This window comes from Ricinus communis, chromosome 8 (assembly GCF_019578655.1).
Source record: "Ricinus communis isolate WT05 ecotype wild-type chromosome 8, ASM1957865v1, whole genome shotgun sequence".
Taxonomy (NCBI): Eukaryota; Viridiplantae; Streptophyta; class Magnoliopsida; order Malpighiales; family Euphorbiaceae; genus Ricinus; species Ricinus communis.
This window is the reverse complement of record NC_063263.1, coordinates 2,328,721-2,352,720: the sequence shown is the minus strand read 5'-3', so window position 1 is coordinate 2,352,720 and position 24,000 is coordinate 2,328,721. Positions and strand designations below refer to the sequence as shown.

The following is a 24,000-nucleotide window of genomic DNA, read 5'->3' as shown; positions in this document are numbered from 1 at the left end:
GTTTAGTGAGAACTCTTCTTTTGAAATAAATCCATTTGATATTTTAGATGGTTAAGTCTTTTATCAAGAGAACCGGCTCTGGTACCAATTGAAACACCTTATAGCAACCAAGAGGGAAGGAAGATGAATTGACTGTTTACAAGAATCAATTCTGATTAAAAAATTTTGCTTTAAAAGACTTGAGTATCAAAACCAGTATTAGTGGAAGTAATTACTCAAAGCAATTGAACAATTCTCAATATAACATATAGTAATAAATCACAACATTTAGCAAGCATAAATATAGCAAATATAAGAGTGTAGGGAAGAGAGTTTCAAATACAAGATTTAAAGTGGTTCGGCCAACTCCTTGCCTACATCCACTCTTCAAGCCTCACTTAAGATTTCTACTATCAATGATCCTTTTACAAGTGCAAGATCAAACTCAACTATATTTAAACTCATACTTAAATTTCTTACAAGTGTTCTGATGGCTAACACTTAAATCAAGTATTTTTTATGCTAACACTCAAACCTTCAAACCCAAATATTTTTCTATGGCTAACACTCAAGCCTAGGTATTTTTTCTATGGCTAACACTCAAACCTTCACAAGTTTTTTGGCTCACACTCAAATCCTTACAATAGAGAATGATATAGAGAAAAAAGAAACTAAGTGTACTCTTACAAATATAGCTCAATAGTAAAAGGTAAAGTGATGAATTATATGCTCAAAGATGATTCTCACTTGTATTTGATCTTTGGAGAGCTTAAGTACCTTCAATTTCATGTTCCAATTGAGTATTTTATAATTTCTTTCCTCCATATAGCCATTATAAAAATTAGTTAGGTCAAATCTTTTCTAATAGCTATAAAATCGTCATTAAATGCATATTTATTATTAGGTCAATTTTATGGTCATAAAATTGATTAGGTCAATTTTATGGTCATGAAATTGGTTAGGTCAATTAAATGCATAAAATCGTCATTAGAAATTGGTTAGGTCAATTTTATGGTCATGAAATCTTTGCCGTGGTCACGCAAAATACGACAGTTGTAAAGTTACGGTCACGATTTTTACTAGATTGTTTTTGCTCATTTTTACAGTCGCGATTTTTATATCATGAGTGTAATTAATTCCAAATTTAATATCTTGAGCTCTGCAACTCCAAATGATGAATTATTTTTTTTTAAAACTGAGTTAGTCTACTATAACTTTGTAGTTTGCAGTAACTCCAAAAACAATCATCTTCATACTCCAAAAAATTAAAATATTTAATTGTTCATCTAGACATGATAATTTAGACATACTTTAGTATTTTGACTATTGCGCTTTCCATACACCTCATATTTATATAAAATCTTTTACATATAAAACTAAACTTCTGTAGCTATAAATTTGGAGAAGGGCATATTAAATATCCTCTTGTAGCAATAATGCCAATAATTCTAATTGACCTCATCTGTTATAGTTTAATATGACAGCTTGAGCATAATTCATTCAAAAATTCGATAGTTTTCCATCTATATATAGTTTTTCCTCACAAACTCTTCCAAGTAGTACAGTTTATTCTTCAAGCTTCAACTAACTAATTTTACTTAATGAAGATCACTATTGTCCACATGAGTTTCTTGACTCTACATGCTCTTTGCATTGCCCTTATGTGCTCTATCAGCTTTTTCACTTTTATTACTTCATGATTTTACCTTGATGTTCATGTTGACTCAAATATTCAATTCATTAACTGTTGAACCCATCTTCATACTTATATCTTCATCTTCATTTATATGCATCAATGGTAATTAAAAATTATCTGCTAAGGACTAACTCTAAACAAGATTATTAGTAGTAATAATATTTTGCATCATCAAAAGCACATATGAAATCTTAGGGTTAACACCCCTAAATTGATACACTTTGTTGAAGTCTTGATACTATTTAGAAATAAATTGAAGTACTCGTATCAATTGAAAATACGATTAAAAGATTTGGTACTAATTGAATAAATAAATATATATATAATTCGTGATGAATCATTCTAATGTACTATGAGTGTGTGATACCATTTAAATCTAATAAAACTTGATATTATTTTAATTATAATAATTTATTAACATAATTAAATATTAGATGAATCAATTATATATAGTACTTAATTATTAATTAATTAAATATATTATTTTTATTTATCAAAATTTTATCTATTTTTAAAATTTAATCAGTAGTTCTTCATAATTATGAGATTTATCTATATAATTTTAATTTGTATAAATAACTTAAAATGATATGTAAATTTATTAATGATTTATATTAATAAAAATATAAAAAATTATTTAAAATAATATCAGTTAATTATTTATAATTAAAATAAGGTGCCACTATGATATTCTAGCCAAATTCATAATATCCAAATCCATAATTTAATAGAAGATCTTTATTTATTCTAATTTCTAGGTTACAACTGGGCAATAGAGACCTACATAACAGCCGTTCACTAATCCCGAGTTGGATGATTTATTAAGTTTGCTCTTACAGTTCCAGGTTGAATATCAAACATGGTCTACTACCATATCCAAATGGCCGTTGATTGAAGCAGTCAAGATTTTCACCAGGATCAACTCCAAGCATTTCACAGTACCTTTTGTAAAAGCCAATGCGACTATTCACCCTGGAGTCGTTCGGAATCCCCCATTCAAGGCCACCATTGATGATGTTGGTCAGCAACCCATAACCCGGAAGTCTGCCAGCTCCAATATCGTTGGCAGAAGGTACCCAGTTTCCAGTGATAACATCATGACACAAGGGTTTTGGACTTTGAGGAGTCATCCAGAACCAAATTGCTGCCTCAAAGGAAATGACTGGATCAGTGGCAACACGGTCTGGATTGTTCAACAGGTCTTGATTTATGCCCTCTCGGCATTGCCCGTAGTTTGTAGTTCCTTCAGATAGAGCACAATTTCTACATGAGCATCATATACTAATTCTACTTTAGCATTTAATTATTTACTATGCAATTACTTTAGCATTTTGGACAACTAAAAATTTGTATACACCCATATAATTACTGAAATTTTTTTAGTTTCGTTTGAATCATAAAAACTTTAATTTGTTTTATTTAAATATTTAATTTATTTTATTTAAATATTTAATTTTAATAATATTTTAATTTAATCAATTCATAAAAAAATTAATAAGTAATAAAAATAATCGATCAAAATAGAATAATTAAAATAAAAAATTACGATATATCAATTTATTGTTAATAAAGTGATTAAATTATTATGAAAATTAAAATTAAATAATTAAAAAATAAAACAAATTATATTTTCCATATTATTATCGACACTAATTACCATGAAAGTTGGATGGGACCTCTGCCATAATACTGCTTGCCAGGAGCACAGGGAAAAAGGTTACTTGGTTGACAATATGGTGCGGGACTCAGTTCAGTAACAAAGCAATATCCCCATGCATATGGGCCGTCCGGTGCGGTTGGCTATCCTCCTGTAAAGCAACACCAATTATTCTAGCTAACTGAGATCATAGCTTAGAGATATAAATAAGGGATTTCATTAAGTAACAAGACTGACCAGTAGTTTCATGCGATGTTTGACCAAAGAAAGCAGCGAATTCCCTTTTACGGGTTTCAGCGGGTATCTCTTTTTTTTCTCTCCCTTTTTTCCTAGACATCTGTATCTTTTTCATCACCTTTTCTTTCTTCCTGGCACTACAAGAATTCATGCATTCAGTGATGGATGTCATCCGTTGTTATATAGCGACAGAGTAATGACGGATTAGCGACTACTAGGTTGGTTCTGAACATGGCGATGGTTTAGCGATACACATAACGGCGTCGCTAGTTAGAGCGCCAAATTTTGGCGCATAAAATAGCGAGGAAGTAGCATGGAGTGCTTCCCGCTAATTAGTAACGCGAAGGAAGCGCGAAACTTTAGCGCCTTTCCTGTTAGTCTAGCAACAAAAAATGACGTCAGTAACCCGAATCATCTAGCGACGGCAAGTTCTTTGTCGTTAAAAGTAACAACTAGCGACTGCATGCTTGACGCATGCTAATCCCTTTTAATAAGGTTATAGAAACGGTGACATTTTTCAGGTGGAATGTTGTAACCCTAAATTGAGTTTACTGAAACGATGGTATTTCATAGTGTTTGAATAATAACTTAAAATTTTGTGACGGAGCGCATCCATTGCTAAATTTTTGAAATTTAAAACCGCCAGTTCCCTTCCTTCCTTCTTTTCCTCTACTCTCTCTCTCTTCCCCTCTCTATTCTCCTCACAGTCCCCTTCTCCCTACCCCACTGCCGCCTCGGTAGCTGCCGCCACCACCCCAGCAATCGCGCAGTGTTCCTTCTCCCGTTGTCCTGCTCACCTCTGGCATCCCTCACCTATGGTAAGTTTAATTTAATTTTTTATTTAATATTTTTATATCTTATTTAAATGTAATGTATTTTATATTTATTTAATTGTGTTTATATAATTTTTATTTTTATTTTTTTATGTTAAGAAATTAAGTTTCAAAATTAGGTTAAAAATGAATTCTAAGAAATTAGATTAAATTTATTAAATATAAATTCTGTTATATTTAATTTAATAATACTTAATTTAGTTATATTTTAAAAATTAGGTTAAATTTATTAAAACAAATTTTTTTATATTTAGTTAAATTTATTTTTAAAAATTAGGTTAAATTTATTAAATATGATTTCTATTATATTTAATTTAATAATATTTTATTAAGTTATATTTTAAAAAATCAGGTTAAAAAATAGGCATCAAGAAACTAGATTAAATAATTAGGTTAAGAAATTAAGTATAAAAAATAGATTAAATTCATTATATAGCTTATGTTATATTTTATTAAAAATGAAGTATAAAATATTATGTTATTATATTTTATATTGTGTAATTTAATTTATATTTATTAAGTTAAATATAAGTTAATGTACTTATTAATTTTGTTCATTATAATTATTTTTATTTTTATTAAGCAATGTGTATATGTTCTTTTTTTAATTTATCGAAGATGTTAATAAATACATTAGCAAGCAATATGTATTTGCTATTTATTAATTAATGAATAATAAATATATTGATATATGACTGATATATTTACAAACTTGTGATGAATAGATTTGGACTGTGTTTGATAAAACTTGATGAATGTGAAAGTTCATAGTAGGTAGGTTTGTGGCTATATATATATGCATATTTTTTACTTAGAAACTGGACCATTTATATAGAACATATCTATATTATAAGGAAGACTCTATTGAATTTCGGTAGAATTTTAGGGGTAAAAGATATCCCTAAAAGTAATAAAATTTTTAATAAAGCTAAAATTAATATCTAAAGCTTAATAATTTTAGTGATAGTTAAAATATTTAAAAAAAATTAAAATTAGATTTAAATCTAAAAGAATTTAATAAGAATAGAGATAAGAGAATATGTATTGGGGCTTTTTATTTTTTTAATCATTTTTATATTTAGTATTTTTTATTATTTTAAGCTTTTTATGAATATTTTTTTAAAATTATATAATAATATTCTTGATATTGGTAAAAATAAAATAATTCAGATGGTAGATATACGCCCTCGTAGGGAGAGTCGAGGACGGACTACTCCACCACCCTTACCCCCTATCATTAAGACATCCCAAACACCTTCTTCCACGCTGACCTCTACACCCTCTTTGAGGCCAATGTTGTCTCTACCAACCTCCACTACACCCACAAATTCTTCACCATCTATTTGTGTTCCAAACCCACCATTGTTCTACCTCCCACTACACCTGTGCCACCGCCTGAGGTGGCCTTACTAATCGGATAATCATCAGGGAGTTCGAGGCTCTAGATTATGGATTAAGAATGATAAACAATAAAATTTATTTATTTATATTGATAATTACTGTAAATTTAATTTAATACTCTTGTATAAACTAGTTGCATAAATTTCTTGTATATGGATGGATACTCTCTAATCTGTGCCCGGCGAGGGCCATATAGATCTTCAGAAACGCCATAGAGTGTGAGGGGAACGCGTGGCCCTTTATGCCCTAGGCAACAAAGGACTCATACTTCACTGAGTGGAAGGTAAAAGATAGTATATGATTATTTGATAATTTAATATTTATAATTGATTAAATATTAACATCTTTTTTTTGTTTGCTGAAATTTTCACTTGGGATTCGAGGTACGAGTACTAGCTCTTATTTAGGATAAGTAGACAACCGAGAGATACCGCGACATGGTATTAGGTTAGAAGAGGATCAAGAAGTGGCCTTGATGTTTCTCGAAGTACACTTAAGCCCACTAGACAGAGTACTAGACAAGCCCGAGGTGAAGGCAGCCTCTGAGACCCATAATAAGAACCATCTTAGTACAGGTCCTGCTCGTCATACTGATGGATCGAGGTCGACCATCGACCACAGGTGGGCACTAATAAGAATTAATAAACTTTTATAGTTATTTATAAGTATTAATTAAATTTGTAACCTTAAATTATCTTTAATCTAACCATTTTCTTTTGTTCAGGCTAGAGAGTTGGGTCATGAGCCTATAGTCTTTGAGTTATTCCATGGATTGCACAGCAAGACTGATGGCCAGTTTATCAACAACAAGTCCTAGCAGATCGTTGTAAGTTACTTATAACTTATAAATTTTCAATTAATATTTCTAGTGTTTTAATTTAATATAATAATTAATTTTGATTTTTGATTAACAAAGGATGTTGTTGAGACGCGGGCAGCTGCCGCATCTTAGCCCAGCAAGGTGATCCTAGATCGGTTTACATATCACAGCTATTGTCGAGGTCGTCAGTGAGGAGAAAAAGCAGCGCATATACGAGTTAGGATCAGAGGAGCCCACCTTCACCTAACCCCGTAGCTCTGACAGCTCTAGCAACACTACCTCTAATAGCTTGCAAGAGTCCCTCAAACGCGAGTTACGAGCATAGTTGGATCAAGAGTACGGCGCCCGCATAGCATATCTATAGCGGATGATAAGCACATGGTTCACATATTTGGTGTTGGCATCATTCCACCACCTGCACCTACTCCTCAAGTCGATGCCTCTGCGACTGCTACCCCAGATCCTCCAAGTTAAGAGTATGGCGACTCATCCACGTCCACTGGCTCTGATTAGACATTTTTGTTCCTACTTTGCTTTATAACATTTTTTTAGTATATAGTTTCTTTACTATATATTTTTGTATATAATTATTCATATTTTTTAATCTCAGAATTTTAATTTTAATTTCTATTAATATTAATATTATATGCTAATTAATTGTATTAAAAAAATAAAAGATGTTAATTAATTAGAAAAGTGCTAATTAACTTTACAAAATAAAAATTAGTGTTTAGCAATGGATTAGCAACAACAATTAAATAAATATTCTTAAAATAAAAACATTATCGACGGATTAGCAATGGAATTTAATATTTTAAAAATATATATAATAACATTTAGCGACGAATTACTAACGGATAGTAAATAAATATTTTGAAAAAACATTTAGCGACGGGATAGAGACAGACATCTATTAATTTAAAAATAAATTTAACCTCAGAACAACGACGGTTTAGCGACGGCTTAATTTCCAAACAGCCTACCAATAGACTTTTTCTGTTGGTAAACTGAGACAATATCTTTTGGCTAGTCCGTCGTTAAATAAGTAACAACGCCTTCTCTAGTGAGGACAACGTTTTGTCGCTAGTTCGTCGCTAAGTATCTTTACCAACGTGCTTTTCACATTTAGCGATAGATCTATCCATTGCTAAACACTTTCTTTTAGTATCGTTTGAATCAACATCTTTAGAGTCTCTTTCTATAGCATGGTTGGATTCATCAAAAATAATATCGTGGATTCCTCAATAGTTAGTGTATGCTTGTTGAATATTCTATATGCTTTGCTTGATATTGAATACCTAAGAAATATTCCCTCGTCTGATTTGGAAATAACTTCCTGAGGTAATCTTTCTTGTTATATAGTATAAAACACTAACATCCAAATGCATGAAAATATAATAGATTTGGCTTTCTTCCTCTCCACAACTCATAAGGTGTCTTATTCAAGATAGGTCTAATTAGGACTCTGTTTAATATATAGTAGGTTGTGTTTGTGGCTTCTACTCAGAAGTATTTTGGTAGGTTTCTCGTAACATGGTTCTTACCATATCAGCTAAGATTCTATCTTTACGTTCTACCACACCTTTTTATTGTGGGGTTCTTATGGTTGAGACATTGTGAAATATGCCATGGTCTCTGCAATATGAATCAAATAGTTCATTTTCAAACTCCTTTCCATGGTCATTTATATGGATGTGATAGTGTAGCCTTTCTCAGTTTGAACTCTTTAATAGAAATGTATGAATGCAAAGTAGGTGTCTACTTTTGATGCAATGAACAAAACCCATATGAATCTTGAGTATTCATCTACTATTAAAAATGCAAACTTACTACCATTTAGACTTTGAGGAGTTATAGGACCAAACAAGTCACAATGCAAGAGTTCCAATGGTCTAAATGTGGACATAATGGATTTTGTTTTAAAGGTAGTCCTTGTTCTTCCCTGTTTTACAAGCATCACATGGGTGGTCTTTTTCATATTTCAGCTTGCGTAGGCCTCCAACAAGATCTTTATGACCCACTTTTAAAATCAGATGCATGTTGACATGTCTTAGACGCCTATGCCACAACTAACTATTATCCCTAATAGTAATCAGACATCTGTCATTAACACCATAAGAATTCGAATTAAACACGTATACGTTACCCACCTACTACTGAATAAGGTTTGATTGTCAGTAATTGATTGCACCTCAAAGTGAGGCCTCAAATATGGCTTGTCTGTTCTTGTTATATAGCTGACGAACACTCAACAGATTATACTTTAATCTTGTAACTGGTGAAACGTCTTCTATTTGAGGATTTGATTTGATTATGCCTTTTCTTATGATCCTTCCTTTTACTTTTGACTCCGTATTTCACATATCCACCATCAGTTTTATCTAGCTTTGAGAATTTAGATGAGTCCCCTGCCATGTGTCTCGAGCAACCATTGTCAATGTACCAGTCATCTGTTTTATTCATATTGCTCAGACATGCCTGCAGGTAACTATTCATATTTAGGTCCCCAATCTATGTTGGGTCTTGATTTGTTAGTAGGTTTTAGCTTTGTACCTTTTGGTACCCATAATAGAAATCTCCTACAGTATGTTCCAGATATATGTCCATTACAATGATAGTGAGAACACTGTCTTTGGATGTCTATCCTACTAGCAGGAATAGTCTTTGTAAACTTAGATAAAGAAGTAGTATTTGCATGTGAAGATTTGTCAAGCAATTTCAAAATCTTTTATTTTTTCATGACTTTTAAAAAGCTTTCTCTTTCACCCTTTAACTTAGTCATGAGAAAAGTATCTAAGCTCAACATTTTCTATAAGTTGTCATTTTCATTAGATATCTGTTCATTTATATGACACAGACAACCATTTTAAGTTAAAGAACAGGGTAGATCATTGTTTAGTTTTTCGATTTTAGCTTGCACAAATTCATTTTTCATGACATCAATATGCAAGGAGTTATTCAAGTCAAGAGTGATAGAATTTTGTACATGAAAATTTATGAATTTTGATATTAGAGAATTATACTTTCTTTTTATGTTTCTATATTCTCTAAACAATTCATTAAACACATTTTTAGGATTATCTAAGTCAGAATTGAATACGTGACTGTCTAATGAGATTGATTGTTTGTATCTACATGAGACACATATTGACTTTTTCTTCCTTATCAGGCGTCTCATTATCACATGATAGATCATTACTATCACTCCACATAGCTAGGAATTTATTATGTTTGTCCTTCTTGGATTTCTTCTTAAGGTTAGGATAATTAGGCTCTATGTGTTCGGACTTGTTATATTCATAACAACAACATCATAAGGCTCCCTATTTCCAGCTTATGGTTTAATAGGATTAGATTTCTGAAATGTGCTTATGTTTCTTAGACCACCTCTCTTGAAGAACCTCTTTATTTTTCTAGTGAAAGTAGCCATTTCCTCATCTGATGACTTGGAGCTAGTATTTTTTGAGTTTGTTGCAAGAGTTATTCCTTTCTCCTTTCTGTCTTTTGTGGATGTCTCACCATCTTGCTTTTTCATAAGTATCTTATGAGTCATCAGGGATCCGATCAACTCATGATAGGTATAGACATCTAAATTTTTAGACTCATTAGCACGGTCAATTTGGAATCCCAAGACTTGGGTAGAGATCTCAATAGCTTTTTTACTTGAACAGATTTGAGATATCTTTTCCGAGAGACTTTAGTTTATTTACTATATATGTAAGTCTTGTATTCATTTATGCAATGCTCTTTGTATCAGTCATCTGAAACATTTCATAATCTCTTGTCAGAAGGTTGATTTTTTATTCCTTCACTTGGTTTTTCCCTTCATAGGTCACTTCTAACTTATCCCATATTTGTTCAGTTGTCTTACAGCTAGAAACCCGATTATATTCAAGAGGAGTTAGAGCATAGTGTACGATGTTTATAGCATTTATATTGTAAGCTATCTGTTGGCAGTCAAGTTTTGTATATTCATATTCCTCTGTAGAAACTCATTCGGTGTCAACCCTTTTGATAGGTATCTTTGGTCCAATATGAATGATCGTCCAAGCAACTATGTTAGTAGCCTGAATGGAATTAGTCATTCTATTTTTTTGGTATGGGTAATGTGTATTGAACAATAGGTGCCTTTTAACAAATTGCCTTTCGAGCAGCAATGGTGCATTAATTTGAGATGTACTAGCCATCTTGGATCTTGACTTAAGGATGTTAAGCTATATATTTAGAGAACTGCTATGATACTAAATGGAATTGCAAAATAGACGTCCAAGAGGGGGTGAATTAGACTTCTCGAAATGTTCCAGCTAGTTGTTATACTTGTAGAACAGTTCCATAAGGAGCTCTATTAGATGCCTGATGCAAACTACACAAATATCTAACTAAGCTTAGAAATCTCTTTAAGTACCTACGGCAATAAGACAGCTTTTTCAATAGATACCTCAACTGTTATAACTTGCTTATTATTCTATAAACTCTTCTTAGTTGGACAAGTAAGAGGGTGCAAGGTGATAGATGTCTTATGCACGTTTGAAAACAGTTAGATATCTAAGTAGACAATATTCATTTATAATATACAATGAACAACTAACAAATAGATTGTAGTATCAGATGTTTAATAAATGTATAAGTTAAAAGATATCGACACAAAGATTTCAGTGCTATCTGGTCCTTAAAGATTATACCTTAAGATTTTCTCCACTAATTGACTATATTAACGGCTAGAGATCAAGTCTTACAAAGTTCTAATAGTTAGACACCTTACATAGTCTGAGATATCTCCTCTCTAACTGACCCATAAAAATTATTAGGCTTTTGTTAACCTCTTACTTGCTTTATTAGGTGCAAATAGACCTCTCACAGACTTTTTAAAGGGAGGTCGTGCCACTAAATAGATAACAAGCTTTTCACCTTGGAGACCTTACAAGAGTTAGAACTTTGAAAAAAGAAATAAATAAAATAACAAAATTTATATATTGATCAAAAGTAAATTAAATGCAAGAAAAACTAATTTTTGGAAGACAATAAATGTAAGCGCTCAAGAACGAAATATGTAGAGTGATTAATGCACGTTCGGATCTTGAGGTTTTGGAGAGTAAAAGCAATCCTTCCTTATTGAATTTGGTAGGTGATAAGCAACTTGAAAACTAGTTGTTAGAGACTTGACCATTCTACTCCGCTGGTCATCTGATTAGATCTTTTTTATAAGTGCATTGTTAAACGTTTGTATAAACAATATTAAAACACACAATATTTTGTTATCATCAAAACTTAGATTATTAGCTTCTAAGGGCTAGCAGTTTCTGATGTTGTCAATATATTAAATTCTAAGAGCTTGTTTGGAGTTACCTATTACTTAGAGAAGTAATCAAAGAATTTATTTTGGTTATCTATAAACTAAGAAGAGATTGAATATTAGAGCTTGTTTTGTTTATCGATAAATTAAGGAGAGATTGACTATTAGAGCTTATTAATAGCTATAGCCAATTTATTCATGAGTAGTAATTTTTATCATCACATCAATGATCAATACTTGAATCAAAGCTGAATTAATTCCTTCAACAAAAAGTTTTCTTATATTGATTTATTTTTATTTTATTTTTTGTTATTTTCACAAAAAGTTCTCATTTTATATTTTTATTTCTAAAAATTTAAATCTCTATAAACACGAACCTGCGCATCACTATATATAAATTTATTTTGAGTAAGCATTATATTTTTGTTGGATTCAACACTCATCAATAATACACTAATAGGACTTAAATCTTAAAACTAAAATTAATTTTTTTATTTTATTATCGATTAGTGAAATGTATTAGCATAATAAAATAAACTATAATTAAAAACTATTATGATATTTTAATTTTTCATACACAAGTATAATAAGAATTTTAATAAAACAAATTATGATAATTAATTTCAAAATTTAAAAAATAACATGAGCATGATAAGTTTGTTATGATATATTTTTCAAATCAAATTAAATAAATTTGTATAAATTTTTTATATTATTAAATTATTAAAAAGTTAGTAAATTCTATTTCATAATTAGTAACATTAAAATAATCAATAAAGTCACAAGTTTCTTTCTATAGATTTAGACCTGTTCATGGGCCTCTTGGTCCGGCTTGACAATAATTTTTAAGTACAAGTTCGGCCCGGCCCGAACCCATAAAAAGCCCGTAATTCTCGGATCGAGCTTGGAATTTATATAAAAATTCAAGATCGGCCCGGCCCGGCCCGATGTCTAGTTTAGTTAGTAAAAAAAAAATGTCATACCTAGCACTCAAACCTATGACCTTCAACTTATAATTAAGTGTCAATACCACTTAGCTACCTATTATTTCTATTTATAGTTTTATTGTTATTAATAATATATTAATCAAAACAAAACCCTAAATCTAAATATAACTACAATTTGGGACAGATTTAATAATTGGTCGGGCCAGGCCGGGCTTTTCAAAAAATTTCGAGCTCGGGCTTAGGCTCAGAGATATCAAAAAATTCTCGGGCCTGGGCGGGCTCGGGCTTGTCCAAAATCAAGTCAAGCCCGGCCTGAGCCCATCCAGGCCCGGCCCATGAACAGGTCTATATAGATTATATATAAATATTCGATATAATTCTTCTTTTAATTTTATAAATATATATTTTAAATAAAATTTAAATAATAAAAATATTAATCAGAGATGCTTTGTTAAATTTTATAAATATTATTAAACATAAAAAATACTTTTAAATTTTATAATTAAATTATCATAGTTATAGTTTATTTTGGATATAGAACAAAATTTTCATAAATTATTGTTTTGAATTTTATAAATTTAATATGAAGTCTCAAAATGACTATGGGGCCATAGTAATTTTTTTGGATACAAGGGGTTATAGTAATTTTAATATACCTTAGGGGTCATATAGATTTTAATATAGTATAGAGGTCATTAATAATTCATTTTATAAAATTTGATAATATTTTAAGAATAAATTCATTTTTTCATATTATATTAATGGATTATTTTGATTGAAAGATGAAAAAATATATTAAATTAAACCTTAAATGATTTTCACATAACCTCAGTCACTTAGTAATTTGCCCAATTATTTTCTATAACAATGGGATATCACCCATTTATCATGCTTGACACAATTCATTAGTTCTTCAATGAAAACTGTCAATTGTCATATAAAGGCATATTAATGGATTATTTTGATTGAAAGATGAAAAAATATATTAAATTAAACCTTAAATGATTTTCACATAACGTCAGTGACTTAGTAATTTGCCCAATTATTTTCTATAACAATGGGATATCACCCATTTATCATGCTTGACACAATTCATTAGTTCTTCAATGAAAACTGTCAATTGTCATATAAAGGCATTGTTGCCCTTTTGATTTGTACTAAACTTACAGTTAAAAACTTCAAATAACCGTTAATTTCTCTGCCCCGCCAATAACATCGCTCACTAGAGGAGGAGGTTTCTACTTTCTAGCTGACTTTTTCTCCACCATTTTTTTACACTACATTTCCAAGTCTCATGTTTCTCGATCTTTGTTTTTCTGTTTGTCCATAGTGCAAAGTATAAGTTTTGGTTCCATCAAATTCGAAGTTCATGATCCATCTCTGACTTTCATGCTCACCTTTTTTTTCCTTTTTTCTTTTTTAATTTCTCTGTGTGTGTTTGAGTAATACAGCAAGATATGAAATTCTCATGGAGAGAGCTTTCTTTTCTGTTATGTTTGTTTCCTTTTACAATTAATTTTGTTTTAGCACAAGATTACGATGGTGAAAAGGTGCCGCCAGCTGCACCAGCCCCAGCAATAGAAAGCTGCAATGGGATTTTCTTGTCGTATCAGTTCCTTTCCAGGACAAAAGAATATCCCCGTTTGAAGAATGCATCGGCACAATCATGGTCATTCAAATCGGTTGCGACCATATTGAATACAGGAACAGTTGAACTTGAAGCTTGGAAAATATTTATTGGGTTTCAACATCGTGAGATTTTAGTCAGTGCTAGTGGAGCAGTTTTGATGGACAGCAAGGATTTCCCTGCCGATGTTAGTAATGGCACTTATTTTTCAGGATCTTCTTCACCAGTTTTGAAAACAGCCATAGACACAGCTGGAGATCTTAATCAGATTCAGGCGCAAATTGAAATGCTTGGTACTCAGTTTGGTGTAAAACCACCTGGGGTACCTTTGCCTAAAACGATAAAACTCATTACTCCTGGATACACATGCCCAGAACTGAAGAAACTTAGTGAGTTCTTGATCACCCAAATTTCATTATTAGTCGTTTTCTTTTTGGGGTTTCAATGATATACAGTTTCCTTTCCTCTTGATCTGCAGAGACATCAATATATGTATGCTGCGTTAAGGATAAGAAGTACAAAGCAAAGGATATAAAAACGAAGTTTATCCCACGCCAGAAAGGGGATCTTTCAATCACATGGGATGTCACTCAAGCGTACGAGAGTAGTTATCTTGCTCTTGTGACAATGGAAAACAATAATCCATTAGGTCGTCTTGATCATTGGAACCTGACTTGGGAGTGGATGAGAGGGGAATTTATATACTCAATGAAAGGAGCTTATACTCGTATAATAGATTACTCAGATTGCATATATGGTGCTGCTGGAAAATACTATGGCAGTTTGGATTTCTCCAAGGTCATGAATTGTCAGAAGAAGCCAATCATTAGCGACTTGCCTCCGGTGAGAGCAAACGATACGGAAATTGGGAAGATACCAAATTGCTGCAGAAATGGAACATTATTACCAAAATTCATGGATCCAAGCCAATCAAAAGCAGCTTTTCAATTGCAAGTGTATAAATTGCCACCTGATATGAATAGAACGGCTCTTTACCCTCCTCAGAAATGGAACATAGTTGGTGTTCTAAATCCTGAATATAAATGTGGAGCTCCAATCAGAGTTAGTCCAACAGCATTTCCGGACCCTAGTGGACTTCAGTCTTCTATCATGGCAATTGCAACTTGGCAAGTAGTTTGCAACATCACCAAGCCAAAAACAAGGAGTCCTAAATGCTGCGTATCCTTCTCTGCATACTACAATGACTCTGTCATACCTTGCAATACATGTGCTTGTGGCTGTCAAGATACGACAAATTGTGATCCAGATGCCCCGGCAATGTTTCTACCATCAGAAGCACTTCTTGTTCCCTTCGCAAACAGGTCAACAAAGGCTGTAGCTTGGGCGAGATTAAAGCATTTTAAAATCCCTAAGCCCCTGCCTTGTAGTGATAATTGTGGGGTGAGCATAAATTGGCACATCTCCACTGACTACAAGAATGGATGGTCAGCTCGAATCACTCTTTTCAACTGGCAAGATTTCAGTTTTGAGAATTGGTTCACTGCAATTCAACTGAAAAGAGCTTCTCGCAGTTACGAGAAGGCCTATTCCTTTAATGGAACGCTGCTTCGAGAGCATAACAATACAATATTCTTACAAGGGTTAGTAGGTTTAAATTACTTAGTTGGAGAAATAAATGGAACACATCCGAGAACTGATCCTCGAGTGCCTGGAAAGCAACAGACTGTCATTTCTTTTACGAAGAAGTTTTCTCCTGGAATCAATATAGCAAAAGGAGATGGATTCCCTTCAAGGGTCTTGTTCAATGGAGAAGAGTGCACACTTCCTAAACGAATCCCTATAGCAAACGGGAACAATTGTAATGTAGATCTTGTACAGTTAGTTTTCCCTGTTTTTGTGGCTTTTGTGCTGATGGGATGGATAAATTTACCACTGACAATTTTCTAGGAGTTCTTGTAGCATTGCTTGCTTTCTTCTGTAAATATATGCATTAGAGCTTAGGAGACTTTCTACTCATTTGCAGTTCAGATTTTAGTAAATCACTAGAAATTTTCACATGTTCTTAACTAATGGAAAACAAATTAAACCTTGACAAAACTATAAATAAAAACTTGATTGTAAAAGAAAAAAGAAAAACTTTATTACTTGCAACGATATTTGCTGAACTGAAATTTGGGAGATATAGAAACCAAGCCATAAAGCAATTGCGAACTTTAATTGGTTGAACATCTACTTTTCCCGTCAAGAAGACACTGATCATAATGTCTTCAACTGCTCTGAAGTGCAGCTTTGCATTAAGCTTCAATGTTTAACCCTCAGATTAAAAATAACTTATTTATTTGGGCCAAACAAATCAAACGCAGTTCGTGTCATTTATCTGTTTTATTTTTCTCTTAATGAAAATGGAATCACATGGTGTCTACTAATCCGAAAGCTCCATTTCCAAAAGACCTTTGGTTGTAGCAGTCAAGGTTGTTACCATAGCCAATTCCAAGTAAATCACAGTACCTTTTGTAGAACCCAATACGATCATCAACCCTCGAGTCCCATCCCCTACCACATTCAAGGGCTCCATTGATGATATTTGTCAGCACTCCATAACCGGCAAGTCGGCCGGCTGACCTATCGGCTGCAGAAGGTGACCAACGTCCTGTAATGACATCGTGGCATGATGGTTTTGGAGATTGTGGAGTCATCCAGAACCATATTGCTGCCTTGAAGGAAATGACAGGATCAGTAGCAACGAGGTCTGGATTGTTCAGCAGATCGACTCCTATGGCTCTCCCGCACTGCCCATAATTGTAGTTCCTGTATAGTTTAAACAGAGCCAGGGATTCAATTCAGGATTCTTGGTACAACTTTCACATTTGTTGTCTTTTTAAAGTAATAGGTAATAATCTTTGATAATATACATATTATATATAATTAACCAAAGCATTACCATGTGAGTTGGATAGGACCCCTGCCGTAATATTGCTTATTAGGGGCACATGGATAAGTGGAACTTGGAGAACAATAAGATCCAGGATTTTGCTCTCTAATGAAGCAGTATCCCCAGGCGTATGGACCATCAGGAGCACTGGGCCACCCTCCTGTAACGTATCACCAAGTTATTAGTTGATGAGTTAGATCAATTGCATAGTAATATTCCCTCAGAGGATGACGGAATCTTATCCACTTTTTTGGCATGGCAGTCTTACTCTAAAAATTAATTAGAATTTATAAAACAGTTGAGAAATATTTAATTTTTAGAGTAAAACTAACATGAATGGAAATCTTATTTTCTAGAATATCATTAGATAACTTAGAGTAATTCCTAGTATAAAATAATATTGTCAACACTTTCTTTATGCATTTCTTTTTCTATTCCTTATTTTATTAGTCAATTTCACTTATAATTTTAAATAATTCTTATCTATACTATGTTATATTATATATATATATATATATAATTGACATATAATTATTTATTATTAAATAAGATATTGGCAACCTATAATAGGTGAAAGAAAATAATAAATTTCTCTCTGTTAATACTAACAAACTACTCCTTTCTTTATCCCACTTAATTTTTTCTGTCGCCTTTTAATTTTAATTTCAGTGCTAATTTTTATGTCACACAAGTAAATAAGATGAAACTCCCTTCTTATTATTAAATTAAACTAGACAGAAAAAGTTAAATAGTGTAATTTGCATATATGCTGATCTGAACAAAAAAAAAAGGTGTTCTTTGTCTGTTAGTTATTAATTAATAAGAGACATAAATTTAACTTATTTATAAATAATCTTGTTTTATGCTACAGTAGAGTGATGGGTGTTCATTTAAAATTGCAGATGAGATCCACAAAAGAAATGGGAGTGTTGGAAAGAGAAATGGACAAGGAAGAAAGTGTTGCCAGCTGAGTATACAGGAAAAATGTGATAGCTGAAGCTAATTATTGATACTGAATTGCATGCTAAATTAGGTGATTACTTAGTGTTAACAAAAACAAACCAGTAGTTTCATGAGATGTCTGGCCAAAGAAAGCAGCAATCTCCCCTTTGCGCGTGGCAACATCGCCGGTGGTGCCAAACCCAGGAAAATCCTTGGCAGCCGAGATAAAAGCATCGTACGTGTAGAATCCCTTGCCAGGGCAAGCACCATCATTTCTATGCTTAAGCAGTTGATCAAATGTTGATCTTGAGATGATACTGCCAAGGTCTCCACCACCACCTCCGCCGCCGCCACCACACTGGCTTTGGCATCCACCACCACAGTAAGGATCCGTATTTCCACACCAACCATATTGGCTGCAACATAAGCCTCCTGGGCATAGGGCACCATCAGCTTGCCTTCCACATTGCTCAGCTAAGCCTCCTAGCAAAAAAGAAAAGAAAATATAAAAAACAGTAAAGGCATAAACCTCCATTTTTGGTAACATTTCTGAGATATGCTTTCTTTTGATGTTTGAGTAAAAGGAAACGACACATGGGTAATATATAAAGAAGTGGGAGGGCATATTTCACAACCTAATTTACTGGACCACACACATCTAATTTAATGTATAAAAATTGAATGGACTATAGTCTTACCCTTAAGGTAAATTTCTTAATAAATTCTATGAGATCAGTTTAATATATTTTCCATTTTTTTGTCTCATTGCTTTGTAAACCTGAAACCTAAAAGTCCTGGTACATATATGATCTCACTCAAGATAATCATATCTTTTAATTTAATGACCGATTAAGGTCACATCTCACTTATCTTTACACGTCATCGTATGATAAGAAAAAAAATAGTTGTTAGGTTACTTTCTACATTCCTAAAACAAAAGGCTGAATTTTAAATGCTTATAAGATCTTACAAAATTTGACCGGTGAAAAATAGTCCAAACAAAAAGTTGCATTTTAGATATCATCAAAATTGAAGAAAATGAAATATAGGACTTGAAATAAAAAAAACGTTAAATATATTATTTCAATTAAAATAAGATTTCATCAAAATTAAAATATCAATTTATTCTCACTAAATTTTTCTAAAAATTCTTTTATATATCTATAGAAAAAAATTATTATTAATTCATAATATTTTCTTAACTTAACTTAATTAATTATAAAAAAAAATTATTATCTTGTGAATGTTTTCATACAACTTTATCTCTAACTACCTAAGTACAAGTTTAAATTTTTTAGAGATTTTTTATAGTAATTTATAACTCTAGTTTTTAATAATTGAAATGGCTACAGGATTTTTAATATAAAAATATTAACACTTCTCTAGTAAAATTTAAATTATTATCTTAAAATTTTTAATATAATCTGAATTTGAATTGATTATTTTAATATTTCGGAAATTTTTTTAAAATTAATTAAAAATGGAGAAATTTATTATCTAATTTGATAAAATTCAGAAAGTTTTATTTTTATTATTTTTTATCAAAGTTTTTGTTTTTAATCCACCAGCTATCACTTTTAGATGGATGGTTGTCTTTTTTTATTTTATATTAAATAGTTTTAATAATAAAAATTAGTATATTTTTTAGAAGTTTTATAATTTTTTATTATGAGAATATTAAATTTTTCTTTAATAGAATTTCCATTATAGAGATATCAAATTCTTATTATAAGAGTTTTATTATTTTTTATTATGAAAGTGTTAAATTTTTTCTCTATAAAAGTAGTAAAGAAAAAAAAAAATTCGTCTAAGACATAAACAATTAGACTCGTCAAAAAATACTTATAAATTTAATATGTTAACATTTTCTTCATAAAATTATAATTTATTATTCCCTCTATATAAATAATAATTTATTAATATATATTTTTGTTTTTATATTAAAATTTATTCATTTATCTTTATTAATGAAAAAATCTTAAAAAAAATTAAGAGATATGAACATGTAAAGCAATATCAAAATGGATACATGAGTTACAGAGATAATACCAGTGTTTTGGTCTGTCAATTTTATTAGTCGGAAAAATGGGGCCCCGTTAATGTTTTGTTTGTCGTTTGGGAGTAATTATTCTTGGACTTGGTCAATAACGATTGCTATTATTTAGGTTTCCATCTTATCCACTTCTGTATTCCTACATATAATTTGAAAAAAGAAAAAAGAGAAAATTGCATATGGATAAGTCTATGTGGGTAGATTGTATTCTACAATATATTAGGACTTTTTAAAAGATATTAGAAGCACGTATATACATTTAAAAACTTTTTAAAAGATTATTCATTGTATGATTCTTTTGAATCCAACTCATTAATTTTGAAATTCTTTCAACTTTTAAGAAAATAACCAAAAGCGCTATACGATTGATTTGTATTATTTACATATATGCTATTAGTATTTCTTAATCTATTGAGAATATTAATCTATTTATTCATGCAACTCTAACATTTGTCATCCTAAAAGTCTATTAAAAATCGCTCCTTATTCAATAAACTAGGGATTTTTTTGTTCTGATATTCCGCTTTTATCAATCCGTTTCTCTAAACGAAATTATCACATACCTATTAACTTCTACATGATTCATCATTGAGCCACATATCTACTGAAGGGGTCTTGCTCTAATACTATTTATAGAAATTTGGATCCAAATTATATGAGATATCATCGAATTTGACTACTTTTATCTTCACAGTTTTGTTTATTTGGTAGATTTGAGAACCTTTTAAGAGATCACTCAAAAATGTCTCGTATGATCAGTTTTAATTTTTTACATATATATTATCCGTCATTTTCAACTTGTTTAGAGTTGTAATTTGTTTGATTCATGCATTTTTGCACCTTAGAGACATACTCTTATAAATTTGCCAGAAATTATTTTATATCTTTGTACTCTATAAGTCTGTCATAAGAATCTGTTAAAACCTACTTCTTGTTCAAATATTTTATCCTTATTTCAGCGTCCATTTCACACTATCATCGCCACAATACGAATAAGCGTTTGAATTAAATAGAAAAATGCAAAATAAGCTCTTAGGCCTCGTTTCTCTAATTCTAAAATCTATAAATTTTAAATTTCATTGTGTATGGATTTTTATTTAAAAATAAATTAAATATTAATTTTTGAAATAATATAATATTTATTAGAAATTTTATTAGAATAAAGAAATATTTTTAAATTGGATAGGAAACTAAAATCCTAAAAAATAGGTACCGCATAGGGTAAGAGATTTATTAAATCATCCCAACAATACTTCACGTATCTTTCTTAAATTATAAATAATTAATTTTTTATTTTAATTTATTTAAAATGTGTATGTATTTTAACAATATTTTTATTTACTTTTATATTATCTTTTTATTAATAGAATAGAAATTATAAAAAAATTATAAAAAACAGAATGTGATCTTTAATGAAAATAAAAAAGTAAAGAAAGAAAGTAATAAAATGTACATAAAACTATTTTTTCTTTTTAAGTTTAAAAAGGGAATGTGAATTTTAAACATAAAAGAAAATAACTCATAAATTACTTTAAGGAAAAATAATAAATTATGTAATTTAAGAATTTATCAAAGATATAGCTAGAGCTTTAAATTCACCGTCCTGATCCAACAGCTAACATCATGAATATTTATTAGATACGACTCGCGTAGCTTAGAGAAAAGATCAATATTTTTTTTTACAGTACTTAAACTTCAATATTGACTAATATATAAAATTAAATATTTTTCTTTTTTATGAAATAATAAAATATTGAATGGGTGGCATATACTCAAATCTCACTTTCATTTTACCACAAAAGAATTAAGAAATTGTAGCAAGTCTTCTTTCATTAAAAATCTTGACTTCCATTATCGAGTACATTTATGGGTCTTTTTATTTATATTCTTGTCTAATTTTAATAGGTTATCTTCTTAATCTGTCTAAAAATATATCACTTTTAATTATTAATTTAATAATTAAATATAAATATCTTTTATTAATTATTATAAATATAAATATATATAATTAATTTTTATTTACATATTTTCAAAATTATAAATCACTATATAGTTAATTAATTTTCACTTTATTATATTTTATTTGTTAAATCTTATTAGTAGTTTTACTCGTTATAAATAGAGCCGAATTAAAAAAATTGTTAATACTTTATTAACTTTTTTAATGTGATATCTATTTTCAGAAATAAAATATTTCTAGAATTATATTTATTTTAGAATTAGAAAATACTAATTAATGAGTTGCGCAAAATACCTCTCATTAAATTTTTTATTTATATATTTTCAAGAATTTTTAGATTTTTCTAAATAATTTTTACTGTGAATCTTGATTTCTTTACCTCTATTTCTTTCTTTTTTCTATTTTTCAATTTACCATAAATTAAAATTTAGTTGTTGATCCTAGTCAAAAGAATCGTTTTGATTAGTTGGACTTCGCTTAAAAGTTGAGGGGTAAAATTGGCCTTTTAACCAAATAAGAAAATATTTTAATATTTCATTTGTCGTTTAGGAGTAGATTATAGTTGGACTTATTCAACAACTTTTACTTTCTGGTGAACATAACAATGACGAATCCATAACGATGGTGTATATATGTAGTGCCACTCACAGTAGTTTACACTTTTTTAGAATATAATTTCTATGCCATGTTTCATCGTTTTATTATTTTCTCTTTTATTATATTATTTTTTATCAAATTATATTTTAAAGAATATGATCACATTTTAATAATTTATAATATAAATTTCATGACTAAATAAATTTTTAAGAAATTATTTTATTATTTTTTAACAGATTTTACATTTCAGATTTTTATTTTGAAAGTTAAAATATATTATTTTGAAAAGATAATACTATATTTATAACTCAAAAATATATACATTATTGTCTATAGAATTTTATATAAATATTTAATATTATTTTAATCATCTTGGCTGAATTAAAATTAATTTAATTATCTGACAATAAGAAATAATTTAAATTATATTAATGTTAACTATTTTAAATTTACAACAACTTAAAAGAAAGGACGAGTTTGCTTTTTATAAGCAACACTTATTCTTCCCACATGTAATAATTACAAAATCTTTAAATATATTACATTATTCATAGACTAAATAATGGCATATAAGTTTATTTATTTATTATTATATTTTTATTAATTAGTTTATTTATTACTATTAATAATTTATGACCAAAATTTAATCAATAAAATATAACAATTAATAAATAAAATTACATTTCACTATAAATATAATTCAAACTAAATGGGTAATTTATTAACTAGATTTATTTTAAATAATAGAAAATTGAAGAGTGGCAAATTGAAGCCTAGTGCATTTCTGGGGCCACATTCCAGACAAAGTGTCCTCTGACTTGATCGAAAATGTTGTTCATTCAAGATGAAGGATCTGGAAAAGCTCTCTGTGGGCTGGATTCCGAGTTGCCTCTGCTGTTTCTGAGAATAGAAGGATGTCGTCTGTAGATCTTCCTTTTCAAGCTGTCGAGGAGCTTGTGGAGCTGAGAGCTGTTCATGGCATAATCCTCATGCTGTAAACTCAAAGCATGGACAGATCCTCAAGTTAAGACACAAGCGGTCTCTTGCCATGGGGGTCTTTCTACT

The 24,000-nt window shown here is 30.3% G+C and overlaps 2 protein-coding genes, 1 long non-coding RNA gene and 1 pseudogene across 3 annotated transcripts; 2 read left to right on the top strand and 2 right to left on the bottom strand.

The window, feature by feature from the left end:
• Nucleotides 1-2,508: 2,508 nt before the first annotated feature.
• On the bottom strand, nucleotides 2,509-3,741 carry LOC8282408 (annotated as a pseudogene).
• A 2,233-nt stretch (nucleotides 3,742-5,974) lies between these two features.
• LOC125370810 lies at nucleotides 5,975-7,085 on the top strand. The gene is made up of 3 exons (XR_007216892.1): nucleotides 5,975-6,424; nucleotides 6,528-6,629; nucleotides 6,720-7,085. It is a non-coding gene; the product is annotated as an uncharacterized LOC125370810 (long non-coding RNA).
• A 1,809-nt stretch (nucleotides 7,086-8,894) lies between these two features.
• LOC8282409 (COBRA-like protein 10) lies at nucleotides 8,895-16,467 on the top strand. The gene is made up of 3 exons (XM_002525696.4): nucleotides 8,895-9,107; nucleotides 14,391-14,879; nucleotides 14,969-16,467. The coding sequence occupies exons 1-3, from the start codon at nucleotides 9,023-9,025 to the stop codon at nucleotides 16,396-16,398; spliced, it is 2,004 nt and encodes a 667-aa protein (XP_002525742.2). The 5' UTR covers nucleotides 8,895-9,022; the 3' UTR covers nucleotides 16,399-16,467.
• Nucleotides 16,468-16,566: 99 nt separating this feature from the next.
• Nucleotides 16,567-18,919, bottom strand: LOC8282410 (probable inactive chitinase-like protein LaCIC). Its single transcript, XM_002525697.3, has 3 exons — nucleotides 18,446-18,919; nucleotides 17,393-17,543; nucleotides 16,567-17,259 (listed from the first exon to the last, which is right to left on the bottom strand). The coding sequence occupies exons 1-3, from the start codon at nucleotides 18,870-18,872 to the stop codon at nucleotides 16,860-16,862; spliced, it is 978 nt and encodes a 325-aa protein (XP_002525743.1). The 5' UTR covers nucleotides 18,873-18,919; the 3' UTR covers nucleotides 16,567-16,859.
• Nucleotides 18,920-24,000: the final 5,081 nt, after the last annotated feature.

Excerpts from the sequence above, each read along its gene's own strand:
- LOC8282409 (XM_002525696.4), top strand. The coding sequence starts at position 9,023 with ATGAGTCCCCTGCCATGTGTCTCGAGCAACCATTGTCAATGTACCAGT. Across the intron at positions 9,108-14,390 it reads TTGCTCAGACATGCCTGCAG|CACAAGATTACGATGGTGAA; the intron begins GTAACTATTCAT and ends ATTTTGTTTTAG. Across the intron at positions 14,880-14,968 it reads CCCAGAACTGAAGAAACTTA|AGACATCAATATATGTATGC; the intron begins GTGAGTTCTTGA and ends CTTGATCTGCAG.
- LOC8282410 (XM_002525697.3), bottom strand. The coding sequence starts at position 18,872 with ATGTTACCAAAAATGGAGGTTTATGCCTTTACTGTTTTTTATATTTTC. Across the intron at positions 17,544-18,445 it reads GACATCTCATGAAACTACTG|GAGGGTGGCCCAGTGCTCCT; the intron begins GTTTGTTTTTGT and ends GATACGTTACAG. Across the intron at positions 17,260-17,392 it reads GGTCCTATCCAACTCACATG|GAACTACAATTATGGGCAGT; the intron begins GTAATGCTTTGG and ends TAAACTATACAG.